The sequence below is a fragment of the Equus przewalskii genome, chromosome 29 (genome assembly GCF_037783145.1).
Source record: "Equus przewalskii isolate Varuska chromosome 29, EquPr2, whole genome shotgun sequence".
Lineage (NCBI taxonomy): Eukaryota > Metazoa > Chordata > Mammalia > Perissodactyla > Equidae > Equus > Equus przewalskii.
The window spans coordinates 21,414,240-21,428,042 of NC_091859.1; the positions used below are offsets into that span (position 1 = coordinate 21,414,240).

At 38.3% G+C, this 13,803-nt stretch overlaps 1 protein-coding gene across 4 annotated transcripts in view; it reads right to left on the reverse strand.

Moving 5' to 3' along the window:
- CCDC38 (coiled-coil domain containing 38) overlaps nt 1-13,803 on the reverse strand; it is a 54,016-nt gene that overhangs the window by 8,323 nt on the left and 31,890 nt on the right. For all 4 annotated transcript variants that reach the window (XM_070600203.1, XM_070600201.1, XM_070600202.1 and 1 more), the window contains exons 11-13: nt 12,142-12,211; nt 10,611-10,762; nt 9,172-9,307 (exon numbers count right to left, since the gene is read on the reverse strand). In XM_070600203.1, the coding sequence (XP_070456304.1) occupies nt 9,172-9,307; nt 10,611-10,762; nt 12,142-12,211 (358 nt within the window). The remainder of the gene's footprint in view (nt 1-9,171; nt 9,308-10,610; nt 10,763-12,141; nt 12,212-13,803) is intronic.

Sequence of the window (13,803 nt, forward strand, 5' to 3'; positions counted from 1 at the left end):
AGGTGGTTGGGCAATGGCCTTTCAGATGTATTTTTCTTTTTTTTCAAGATAGCGTTTTTTCTTTTTACGTTCCTGCTGTGAAACAGGAAGGGAAAAGACAAGGAAAGAGATTTTCTTAACAAGGTAAGAACGGCATAAGAAATAGGATTGGGGAATGAAGTTAAAGAAAATACTCATGTATGAAAAAGAGATTGAGGGCCTGGCCCAAGAGAGCAGAAGGGCCAGGAAAAAGGTGGCTCAAGGCACAAGCCTACTGATGACAGAGAAGCCAAGTGTGAGTCCAATCCCTGGAACTGCCACTAGGTGGCAGGCCCAGCGCAGATCTTAGAGAAGGGGCTACAAGGCTGCAAGGGATGGGAGGAGCTCCTGCTGCTTCACATTGTGGAAGACTGAAGGCTTGGATAAGAACTTCGGATGCCCTCCAACAGTGGATTGGAAATGATCTGACCAGAGCAAAGTTTAGGAGGAATAATTGTATCAAAACTGGATGGGGGAGGGAAGGGATGTCTAGATGTCATTTAAAGTCCTTTCCAACTCAAGGATTCTGTAATTCTAATCCATGTCACATTCTGCTGTGTGCTGACTATAAACAACTCTCCCCGATGAACTGGATCAGCTGCCTATTTGAAAGAACGGTAAGCCAGAGATGAATACATTCTGCAAATTGAACATGGAATAATATTCCATTTCATGTTCAATGAAAGTGAACAAACAACTGCCACACCAAACAACACGGATGAGTCTAACAAACATAATGTTGAGAGAAAGAAGCCAGATAAGCCAGACATACATGATTCCACTTACGTAAAGTTCAAAAACACGAAAGCTTATTGATGGTGAGAGAGATCAGGATAGTGGTCACCTTTTTTTTTTTTTTAATGAGTTAATGATAGGTTACAATCTTGTGAAATTTCAGTTGTACACTAATGTTTGTCATTCGTGTTGTAGGTGCACCATTTCACCCTTTGTGCCCACCCCCCACTCCACCTTTCCCCTAGTAGCCACTAATCTGTTCTCTTTGTCCACATTTTTAAATTCCTCATTATGAGTGGAGTCATACGGAGATTATCCTTCTCTAACTGGCTTATTTCACTTAACATAATTCCCTCAAGGTCCATCCATGTTATTGCAAATGGAATGATTTTGTTATGTTTTACAGCTGAGTGGTATTCCATTGTATATATATATAGCACATCTTTATCCATTCATCTGTTGATGGGCACTTAGGTTGCTTCCATGTCTTGGCTATTGTAAATAATGCTGCAGTGAACATTGGGGTGCATAGGACTTTTGGAATTGCTGACTTCAAGCTCTTTGGATAGGTACCCAGTAGTGGAATGGCTGGATCATATGGTAGTTCTATTTTTAATTTTTTGAGGAATCTCCATACTGTTTTCCGAAGTGCCTGCATCAGTTTGCATTCCCACCCGCAGTGTATGAGGGTTCCTTTTTCTCCACAACCTCTCCAACATTTGTTACTGTTAGTTTTAGATATTTTTGTCATTCTAATGGGTGTAAGGTGATATCTTGGTGTAGTTTTGATTTGCATTTCCCTGATTATCAGCGATGATGAGCATCTTTTCATGTGCCTATTGGACATCCATGTATCTTCTTTGGAGAAATGTCTCTTTATGTCTCCAGCCCATTTTTTGATCGGGTGGTTTGATTTTTTGTTGTTGAGTTGTGAGAGTTCTTTATATGTTATGGATATTAAGCCTTTGTCAGATATATGACTTGCAAATATTTTTTCCCAGTTAGTGGGTTGTGTTTTTGTTTCAATCCTGTTTTCATTTGTCTTGAAGAAGCTCTTTAGTCTGATGAAGTCCCATTTGTTTATTCTTTCTATTGTTTCCCTTCTCTGAGAAGACATGGTGTCCGAAAAGATCCTTTTAATACTGATGTCAAAGAGTGTACTGCCTACGTTTTCTTCTAGAAGACTTATGGTTTCAGGTCTCACCTTTAGGTCTTTGATCCATTTTGAGTTTATTTTGGTGAATGGTGAAAAAGAATGGTCAATTTTCATTCTTTTACATATGGCTTTCCAGTTTTCCCAGCACCATTTGTTGAAAAGACTTTCTTTTCTCCATCGTAGGCCCTCAGCTCCTTTGTCGAAGATAAGCTGTCCATAGATGTGTGGTTTTATTTCTGGGCTTTCAATCCTGTTCCATTGATCTGTGCACCTGTTTTTGTACCGGTCCCATGCTGTTTTGATTACTGTAGCTTTGTAGTATATTTTGAAGTCAGGGATTGTGATGCCTCCCGTTTTGTTCTTTTTTCTCAGGATTGCTTTAGAAATTCGGGGTCTTTTGTTGCCCCATATGAATTTTAGGATTCTTTGTTCTAATTCTGTAAAGAATGTCATTGGGATTCTGATTGGGATAGCGTTGAATCTGTAGATTGCTTTGGTAGTATGGACATTTTAACTATGTTTATTCTTCCAATCCATGTACATGGAATGTCTTTCCATCTCATGTCATTGTCCAATTCTCTCAGAAAGGCCTTGTAATTTTCATTATATAGGTCCTTCACTTCCTTAGTTAAATTTACCCCGAGGTATTTTATTCTTTTTGTTGCAATTGTGAATGGTATTGTGTTCTTGAGTTCTTTTTCTGTTAGTTCGTTATTAGAATATAGAAATGCTACTGATTTACACAAATTGATTTTATACCCTACAACTTTGCTGTAGTTGTTGATTACTTCTAAGAGTTTTCCAATGGATTCTTTGGGGTTTTCTATATATAAGATCATGTCATCTGCAAACAGCGAGAGTTTCACTTCTTCCCTCCCTATTTGGATTCCTTTTATTCCTTTTTCTTGCCAGATTGCTCTGGCCAGGACCTCCAGTACTATGTTAAATAAGAGTCGTGATAGAGGGCATCCTTGTCTCGTTCCTGTTTTCAGGGGGATGGCGCTCAGTTTTTGCCCATTGAGTATGATGTTGGCTGTGGGTTTGTCATATATGGCCTTTATTATGTTGAGGTAGTTCCCTTCTGTGCCCATTTTGTTCAGAGTTTTTATCATAAATGGCTGTTGGATCTTGTCAAATGCCTTCTCTGCATCTATTGAGATGATCATGTGGTTTTTATTCCTCAGTTTGTTGATGTGGTGTATCACGTTGATTGATTTGCGGATGTTGAACCATCCCTGTGTCCCTGGTATGAATCCCACCTGATCAGGATGTATGATCCTTTTGATGAATTGCTGAATTCTGGTTGCCAAAATTTTGTTTAGAATTTTTGCATCTATGTTCATCAGTGATATTGGCCTGTAGTTCTCTTTTTTCGTGGTGTCCTTGTCTGGTTTGGTATCAGTGTGATGTTGGCCTCATAGAATGTGTTAGGAAGTGTTCCATCCTCCTTAGTTTTTTGGAATAGCTTGAAAAGGATAGGTATTAAATCCTCTCTGAAAGTTTGGTAGAATTCCCCAGGAAAGCCATCTGGTCCTGGGGTTTTATTCTTTGGGATGTTTTTGATTGCTGTTTCAATCTCTTTCCTTGTGATTGGTCTGTTCAAATTGTCTGCTTCTTCTTGAGTGAGCTTTGGGAGATTGTAGGAGTCCAAGAATTTATCCATTTCCTCTAGGTTATCCATTTTGTTGGCATATAGTTTTTCGTAGTATTCTCTTATAATCTGTTGTATTTCTGCAGAGTCTGTTATTTCTCCTCTTTCATTTCTGATTTTGTTTATTTGAGCTTTCTCCCTTTTTTTCTTTGTAAGTCTGGCTAAGGGTTTTTCAATTTTATTTATCTTCTCAAAGAACCAGCTCTTTGTTTCATTGATCCTTTTTACTGCCTTTTTCGTTTCAATAGTATTTATTTCTGCTCTGATTTTTATTATTTCTCTCCTTCTGCTGACTTTGAGCTTTATTTGTTCTTTCTCTAGTTTAGTTAGGTGTAGTTTAAGATTGCTTATTTGGGATTTTTCTTGTTTGTTAAGATGTGCCTGTATTGCGATGAATTTTCCTCTTAATACAGCTTTTGCTGTATCCCATATGAGTTGGTATGGCATGTTATGATTTTCATTTGTTTCCAGGTCTTTTTTGATTTCTTCTTTAATTTCTTCAATGATCCATTGCCTGTTCAGCAGTGTATTGTTTAGTCTCCACATCTTTGTGCCTTTCTCAGCTTTTTTCTTGTAATTAATTTCTAGCCTTATAGCATTATGATCGGAGAAGATGCTTGTTATTATTTCAATTTTTTTAAATTTGTAGAGGCTTGGCTTGTTTCCCAACATATGGTCTATCCTTGAGAATGTTCCATGTGCACTTGAGAAGAAGGTGTATTCTGCTGTTTTAGGATGAAGTGATCTATATATGTCTATTAAGTCCAATTGTTTTAGTTTTTCGTTTCGCTCCACTATTTCCTTGTTGACTTTCTGTCTGGATGATCTGTCCATTGATGTGAGTGGGGTTTTGAGGTCCCCTACTATTATTGTGTTGTTTTTAACATCTTCTTTTAGGTCTGTTAATAGTTGCTTTATGAACCTTGGTGCTCCTATGTTGGGTGCATAGATATTTATAAGCATTATTTCTTCTTGATGAAGTGTACCTTTGATCATTATATATTGTCCCTCTGTGTTTCTCTTTACCTGCCTTATTTTGAAATCCATTTTGTCTGATATAAGAATTGCGACACCTGGGTTTTTTTTGCTTGCTATTAGCTTGAAGTATTGTCCTCCACCCCTTCACTCTGAGCCTGTGTTTGTCCTTGGGGCTGAGGTGTGTTTCCTGGAGGCAACAAATTGTTGGATCTTGTTCTTTAATCCATTTTGCCACTCTGTGTCTTTTTATTGGAGAGTTCAATCCGTTTACATTGAGAGTGATTATTGATGCATGTGGACTTAATGCTTTTAATCTGTTGCTCATTGTCTGGTTTTCCTGCATTTCTCTTCCTGTGTGCTTTAGCCTACCCATTTAATACTGCAATTTCTTATGCTGGGTTTCTTAGATTTTTCTTTATTTTTGTTTTGTGGCTCTGTTCTGTTTTTTAGTTTAGTGGCTACCCTGCAGTTTGTATTTAGAATCTCATGTATAATATAGTCTATTCTCTGGTGGTCTCTTACTTACTTGGCCTAGACTGATTTAGTCCCTTGGCTCTTCTCCTCCTAAATTATTATTTTCATTTCTTATTCCTACTCGTGGTTATGAGTTTGTAGTTAGAGTGATAAGATCATCTTTGCTTTGGCAGTTTCCTTACCTTTATCCTAATGCTATAGTTGAATATTTGCGATCCTATTCTGGTTCTATCTATCTGTCTCCCTACTCTGTGGTTTGTGACCCTTTTCTCCGTTTTTTCTTTTTTCAGGTATGAGAGCCTTCTTGAGGATTTCTTGTAGTGGAGGACTTTTGGTTACAAAATCCCTTAACTTTCGTTTGTCTGGAAAAGATTTAATTTCTCCCTCATATTTGAAGAATATTCTTGCTGGATAGAGTATTCTTGGCTGAAGATTTTTATCTTTTAAAGTTTTGAATATGTCACTCCATTCTCTCCTAGCTTGTAAGGTTTCTGTAGAGAAATCCGCTGAAAGTCTGATAGGAGTTCCTTTGTAGGTTATTTTCTTCTGTCTTGCTGCCCTGAGTATTCTTTCTTTGTCTTTCATTTTTGCCATTTTTACTACTGTGTGCCTTGCAGTAGGTCTTTTTACATTGACAAATCTAGGAGATCTGAAAGCTTCCTCTACACACATTTCTCCCTCAATCCCTGGATTTGGGAAGTTCTCTTCTATAATTTCATTAAGCACACTTTCTGCTCCATTTTCCTTTTCCACGTTCTCGGAAATTCCTATGATCCTTAAATTCTTTCTCCTCATTGAATCCGCTATCTCTTGGAGGTTTTCCTCATTTTTAAAAATTCTTAGTTCTCTTTCTTCCTCTGTCTGGAGCCATTCAGCCTGTCTATCTTCGATTATGCTAATTTGCTCCTCTATAGTGTCTATACGGGCATTCAGGGAATCTGTATTCTGTTTTATCTGGTCCATTATGTTTTTCATCTCTAGTAATTCTGTTTGATTCTTTATAATTTCAATCTCTTCTGTGAAGTAACTCCAGAACTTGTTGGCTTGTTTCTCTATCTTTCTCTCTACCTCATTGAGTTTTTTGATGATAGCTACTCTGAACTCATTTTCACTTAGTTTACTTATTTCCAAGTCCTCAGGACTTAATTCTGTGTTTTTATTGTTTTCCTTCTGGTGTGGAGCTTTTATAAATTGCTGGATGGTAGAGGAGCAGTTTTTTCACATGATGGTAGAATTCGGTTGCAGTTACAGCCTGTCGCCACTAGAAGGAGGTCGAGAGCTACACGTTCTGAGCCCTCCACCTTCGGGGAAGATGGCGGTGCCCAGCACGGTTTGCTGGGGTGAGGAGGGATGGTTTCTCTCGTGCGCCAATCTGGATTCAGATCAGCTCTGTTCTCTGGACTCCTGGGGCCCTGGCTTTATGGGGTCCCCGCACACAGAAGCTTTCCCCCGTCAGCGGGTTTCCACTGTACCGGCAGCGGGAGTCCTCGACGATCCCCCAGTCGTGCAGCCCCTCCCCTGCTCCTTCCCACACCTGCGGCAGTGATCCCATTCTCTAGGGGAGGGAGCAAAGTTCTCTCCTACCCCGTTCCAGCTCCTCCAAGGCCTGCTGCAGCGACTCTGTCCTCCATCTTTTTGGTGCTGTAGGTCTCTTACGGTCTGGCATTAGGTTTATTAGCTGAAATTCAGTTTTTTTCCAATCCTTTGTTGTAGTTTGGAGGGGAGAGAGTCCCGGGTCAGCTCACCCTGCCATTTTGCTCTGCCTACCTTGAACCAGGATAGTGGTCACCTTTGAGGGGTGGTAATGACTGGAAGGGAGCATGGAGGAAGCTTCTGGGGTGCTGATAATGGTCTATTCCCTGATCTGGAGGGTGGTACATGGGTGCATGTTCACTTGAGGAAATTCCTTGAGATAGGTGTTAGATTTGCACTATTCAATATTACATTATGGTACTTGAATTTAAAATTTTAAAGGGGGCTGGCCCCGTGGCCGAGTGGTTAAGTTCGCGCACTCTGCTGCAGGCAGCCCAGCGTTTCGTTGGTTCGAATCCTGGGCGCGGACATGGCACTGCTCATCAAACCACGCTGAGGCAGCGTCCCACATGCCACAACTAGAAGGACCCACAACGAAGAATATACAACTATGTACCGGGGGGCTTTGGGGAGAAAAAGAAAAAAAATAAAATCTTTAAAAAAAAAAAAAAGTATAATATTGAGTCAGTGATAAATGTTTTTAGGGGATTAAGTACAGTTAGAAGTGTGGAAGTTTTGAAAGAATAAAATACTTATAGATAGCTCCAAAGTATGATAATTTATGAATATCAAAATAAGGTGCATCTATATTTACTCAAAAGGGATTATATTTTACACATTTTGAGATCTGAAAGAATGAGAGTGGAGAAGCAGGAAAATTCTAAGTAAAGAATACTTTTCCTCTGCCAGTTTTACTTCTCTGCCTCTCCTCCACCCCAGCATTTCGCATCTCTGAGAGATGCTACAAATTATTAGCCCCATTTTCCCAGAGTGTGCAGCATATGAATTTTGTGACTAAAATTTCAGTCTTTTAAAAACGAATTTTCAGATCAATTGTTACCTTCTCTGCTTAGGGATCTGATTGCCTCTAAGTTTAAGAGTATTGAAAAACACCACTTTTTTTCATAGCCACCCTAAATTTGGATGAAAAGGGCTTGGGATGGGGGGTGGATATCACCGATATTTATCTGACATTTTTCATGTCAATTAGTTTGAGATTTAAAACAGAACTGAAGGGTGAAAACAACCCAAGTGTTCATAAACAGATGAATAGATAGATAAAATATGGTATATAAGTACATAGAATATTATTGAGCCATAAAAGAAGTTAAATTCTGATATGTGCTATAACATGGGTAGAAACATGCTAAGTGAAATAAGCCAGACACAAAAGGACTATTATATGATTCCGTTTATATGAGGTACCTAAAATAGGTAAGTCTCTTTTTATTTAGAGACGGAAAGTAGAATAGAGGTTATCAGAAGTTGGGAAGATAGGGGAATGGAAAATTATTGTTTAGTGGACACAGTTTCTATTTGGGATGATGAAAAACTATAAATAGTGATGATGATTACACAATATTGCAAATATACTTAATGCCACTGAATCGTACACTTAAAATGGTTAAATGGTGAATTTTATGTATATTTTACCACAAAAAAGTAAACAAAAATCAGCACTGAAGAGCTGAAAGATGACTCTCATCACACTGCTTCCTCTAGCAGTGCATGACCCCATCCCCTCCTGACTTAGGGTGCTCTCCCACCCTAGGAAATGTCTGTGTGAAGGAGCCATACATAGTTGGGCTTTTTGTAACCCTGGTAGGGGAGGACAATCATCTGATAGAGTTCTCCCAAATCTACCTCTGTTTGAAAATCAAGTTCATAATCATAAATGTGATTATTAATCTCACATATGAGCTTTGAATTTTTATTTCATTTGAGATTTTTATCGGGAAACCAGTGTTAGCTGGAGTTTGTTGTGGGTCTAGAAACTAACCTTTCTAACTGAACATTCATTCAACAAACATTTATTGAGCACTTACTTTATAGGGACAGTAAACTTAGCTAATTAGGAAGGGTAGGACAGTCCCTGCCCTTGAGGGGTTTGCATCCAGCTGAGAGAGACAAACGTATAAATAAATAAGTACACTAGTGTGTGTCACAGGTGATTTGATGCTGGATCTATCTGTGCAGGCCCAACAAGACCAAAATCTAGTACAAGCTCAGTCTCGGCAGATATTCCATTCAGTGTTGATTCAGTTTCCTCTGTATTATTTGCTCTTCAAATTATTACCAAAATGATCACCAGCATTGAACTACTTGGTATGTATACACTCTGACTAAAAGAAGTGTATTTATAGGGGGGAAATCTAAACATCATACTTTCTAATAATTAGAGCAGTATTCTAGGAGAACCCCAAGGCCAATTCAATGCTTTCTATCTACTATGTAAATTGACTATTATATACTGACAAGATAATTCCAAGCTGATTTTCTGCCTCTATCATCAACCCAGGACTTGTGGTTTGCTTTAATTCCCCCATTCCAATGCTTAGTACACAGGGAATGCAAATTATTATTATTATGAGCCAAAATAAAATTACCATAGGCAAAGAATGATTACCTGGGCATCTGAATTAAATTGTCCAAAACTAAATAGCCTGGACCTTAATTCCAGTTCTGCTGCTTTTTCCTCTTCTCTCACACAGTTAGCTTGAAGCATTTTCTTGTGCTTCAAAAGAAACTCTATGTTGTTATTTCTATTGCAAAAGAAGAAAGAAAGCTTTGTCTGTAATTTATGGTTTAGTGAAATAAACTATCAGTCAGGAGCTTCAGCACTCCTTCCAGATCATGTGTCAACATCCTATGTCTAACAAGCCAAATATGAATTTCTATTTTAAGACGTTGCTAAAGTACATGCAACTTTTCAAGTTAAAATGAGAAAAATAAATGCACAGACGCTGCCTTTAACTTCCATCAGGAAGCATTTTCTTCCCGTCCCCTACTTTTGTGGTTCCGTGGAGTCCCCCAAATAGAAAGCAGCAGAGCTGAGTTGTCAGGAACCCAAGTTGTGGTGTGACCTATTATGTCAGTGTTCTCAAACCTGGCTGATAATCAGAATATCTGGGGAGCTAAGGGGAAAACAGAGACTCCTGACTACCTCACCTAGAGATTCTGGTATAGATCTAGAGACAGAATCTGACATCAATCACTTTTTCTTGCCTATCCATACCCACCTTGCCCCCCAAAATCATATTGTCAGGAGTAGGGGCACCATATGCTGTGAGGATTGGGAGAAAGGAGACAAGGATTAAAAGGATCCAGTAGCCATAATGGGTGGCTGTGAGATTATGATTTTTCAGTTCTTAACTTCTGAACCAGTTAATTTGTTCTGAAGTTCAATGTAGTTTGACCTACTGTTTAAGACGGCCATCTTCTGGCCCAGAAAACTGTTCTGAAAAAGGTTCTACACACTTTTATAATGGGTAGATACAAAGATCTATTATCTATGACTCAAAGCTATTTTCCAAAATTGTAATGTAAAATTTGAGAGTAGGAACGAATTTTGTGAGTCATCAAGTCCAGCCTCCTTGCCCTGACAGAAATCCATTTTTATAATGACCCCAATATATCAATATGTACATTATAAAATGATATTTAAGTCACCAAAAAACTGTTTTGCTGAAAGTCACAGCCAAGGAAAATGCATTTATTAGTATTATCATCCAAAGCATGATTTGATTAGCCACATGATAGGGTGGAAACTGCATTGAACAAAAATTAAGGCAGTAGGTGACATTTTACTTCAAATCTTTTAAACTTTTATTATTGCTATCTAGGACTATTTTGACAGGTAAAAGGAAGTAGAGATTAAAACTAAAGCCAGTTGATTCTGTGTAAATATAACATCTACCTTTTATACTCTGCAGTGTAGACTATTAATAAAAATCCCACCCTAAATCCAGAGAGACCATGAAGAAGGGCAACACATGAGTGAGTTGAACTCTGTCCCTAGTTAGAAATTGCTTAATAGAATAAATCTACTTGTTTTTAATGACTTACATTTTATCCTGTATAAATTTTTCTCTTTTATTTACATCTTCAAGATTTTCATCTACATCTTGGGAATATTGTACCAAAGTAAGATTCTGCTCTTCCAGCTCTGTGAAGACTTGAAGTAACTCTTCTGGTTCTTTGAAATAAAGCTCTGGCTCCTAATCAATCAGTAATGAAGATAGCATTCACTTAAAAATATGCTACCTATGCACATATGACTTATCTAGAAAAATACTGTGGGGTAAAGGAATACCATTCTGATTATGAGGGAGAAATGGATAGAGAATGGCAAAGGAGCCTATTTCCACATGAGAGCTGGCCCTCAGGAAGAGGACATTTTGGGTGTTGGGGGGAGATGAAAGGTATTAGAGAAGGGAAAAAGGAAAAAGAGAAGAAGGGATGGAGCAGAAGAGGAGGCAAAGGCAGGAAAAGGGAAAGTGGGTCTAGGGAAAGGCAAGGAAGAAGGAATACAAGAAAGAAAGACAGGAGGCTAAGTGACGGTCATTTTCTCCCCACATTTTAATTATTTTAAGTTTTTCAAAATTTTAAGAGTAAGTAGATATTACTTTAAGTAAATTTAATTTTTAAAAAGATGATTTTGGTATTTGCACACCCATGGTCATCATATTTGCTATAGCTAAGAGGTAGAAGCAACCTACATGTCCATTGATGGATGAATAAATTAAGAAAATGTGGTATATCCATACAATGGAATATCATTTAGCCTTTAAAAAGAAGGAAATTGTGTCACATGATAGACATGGATGAACCTGGAGGACATTAGGCTAAGTGAAATAAGCCAGTCACAACAAGACAAATACTGCGTGATTCCACTTTATGAGGCATCTAAAGAAATCGAACTCCTAGAAACAGAAAGTAGAACAGTGGTTGTCAGGGGCTAGAAGGCGGGGGAGGGGGGGTAGGGGAATTGTTCAGTGGGTTTCAGTTTTGCAAGACAGAAAAGTTCTGGAGATCAGTTACACAACAGCGTGCCTATAATTAACACTATGGTACACTTAAAACTGGTCAAGATAGTAAATTTTATGTTTTTTACTCCAATTAAAAAAAAGATGATGAGTAAAGTGTGTTATATATCATAATAGATGGTGTTTGTAAGTGTTTTTTTGTTCCTTTTGAGTTTGTGGTTGCATATAGGGTGTGGTTCACTCAAAGTCAGACTTGTCGCAATAAATGGCTGTTTTGTTGACTGTCACTTTATCTTACAGTTTAGCTACCCGGTATAGCTCAAGCCCCAGTAAAATGATAAGCAATCAGAAAGTGGCTATTTTTACAGGAAGACTGTAGATAATATATATATCTCCTAAATTATTACCTTCTTACAGACACTTATTTTTCATAAAAAGTCTGATGACAAAAATGAACTATATATACAACTGGGGAACAGTATCAAGATCATATTTCCTTCTGGAAACTTGTGGAATATTTGGAATAGGAAATTTTAATTTCAGAAGATTAAATGAGCATCTGTACTTTTCACTGATTACAATTTTTATATTACGAAATATAATCTGGTTACCAGGTCATAGTCTATATCATCATCTAAAAAGAATTCCAAACTGTCTTCTGAACTGATACTTTCAGCTTGGCTGTAAAAGAAAAAGGAAAAAACAGATTTTCTTTCATTTCTAAATTTCTTTGGAACCTAACTTGTAACATAGTTCTTTTCAATAGCCCCTTTAGCCTTTTAGGGAACTGTTGGTTGCAAAAATCAGTGGATTCCACGAGTGTGCAAAAGAAAATCAGATTCAGTCCCAGACAAGGGTGACATACAAACAATGAGATCACAAGGAAGGGCAATACCATACAGTGCCAATTATTTGGTGTATCTATAAAGTAAGGTAATTTTTTTTTTAAGAAACACATGAGAAGCTACATTGGCACATCTGTTTTGTCCCTTTTAATGCAATCTTCTTAAGAAACTAAACGTGCTCTAGTGCTCAAAACAAAGCTTGTACCCTGAGTAATACAATATTTGTCTTTTTAAGAGCAGATTTTACTTTTTAAAATATCTTCCAGCCAGGTTGAGGAAATGTAGATTGAGGGGCTGGGCAATGAGGTACATCCTTAAAGAATAATTATGTGGCTTGGAGAGTGTCACTGGAAAAATGCTTTAAGAAGGATACATTGAAAATGATTGGAATATTAAGGAGGCAGGAACTAGGGAGATAGTAAGGCAGCTGTCGGTGTAATCTAGGTAATTAACACTTTCAAGTAGAGGGTAGTGATGATGGGAAAAGTGAGTAAATGGGCGAGAGGAGGGAGAGAATCTAGAGATATATGAAAGAATGAAATCATGGGAACCAAAAATAGAAAGAGCCACTTGGGCCAGAAGAGAAGAGACAAAGATGACTCCAAGATTTGCAGTCTGTGAGCCTGGAATAATGGAGGTGGGACTAACAGGAAGAAAAATGGTTTGAGGATGGGATAAGAAGATTAATATTTGCTCATGTTGAGTTTGAGAGGACAAAACACCTACCTGGAGCTAGCCTTTAAGCAATGAGAAATAAGACATACGAAAACAGGGCCAGAGAAGTAAAGAAATATTTGGGGAACATCCCCCGAGAAAGCGTTGATACTACTGTCCACCCGACTCTTCTCTTGGATTCAGTGATAGAATTTTCTAATCAATCTTATCTCACCTCTCTGAAACTTTTGTTACCTTTTTGGATTCCTTTTTTACATAAATGTCTTTGGTTCCTCAGCCTTCTTCCCGTCTCATTCTACCCTTTCCTAGGGGGTGACCTCATCCCTTCTCATGGATTCAACCACTGCTAATATACTGGTGACTCCCACGTCTCTCTCTTTTTCTTGAGCTCTAGACTTCAACGTCAAATTCCAACTGGACATCAGGGTCCACTTGGCTGTCCCATAGGGAGCTAAAATTAACACATTCAAAACCATACTCCCTATCTTCCTCTTCAGGCCTGCTCCCCTTACTGCGTTCCCAGTATCATTGAATGGCAACGCCGTACCCCGTGCTAGAAATTTGGGAGTTATCTTTGACCACACTCTTCCTCACACTACCCCCAACCTTTATGCGAGCCTTTAAGAGCCTGTCAATGCCACTTCCCTGATGTGTCTCACAGCCTTTCCTTCTTCATTTCCACTGCCTCTATCTGGCTGAGACAGTTCATTATCTCTCACCTAAATTGTGACAACAGGCTCCTAACTAGCTCCT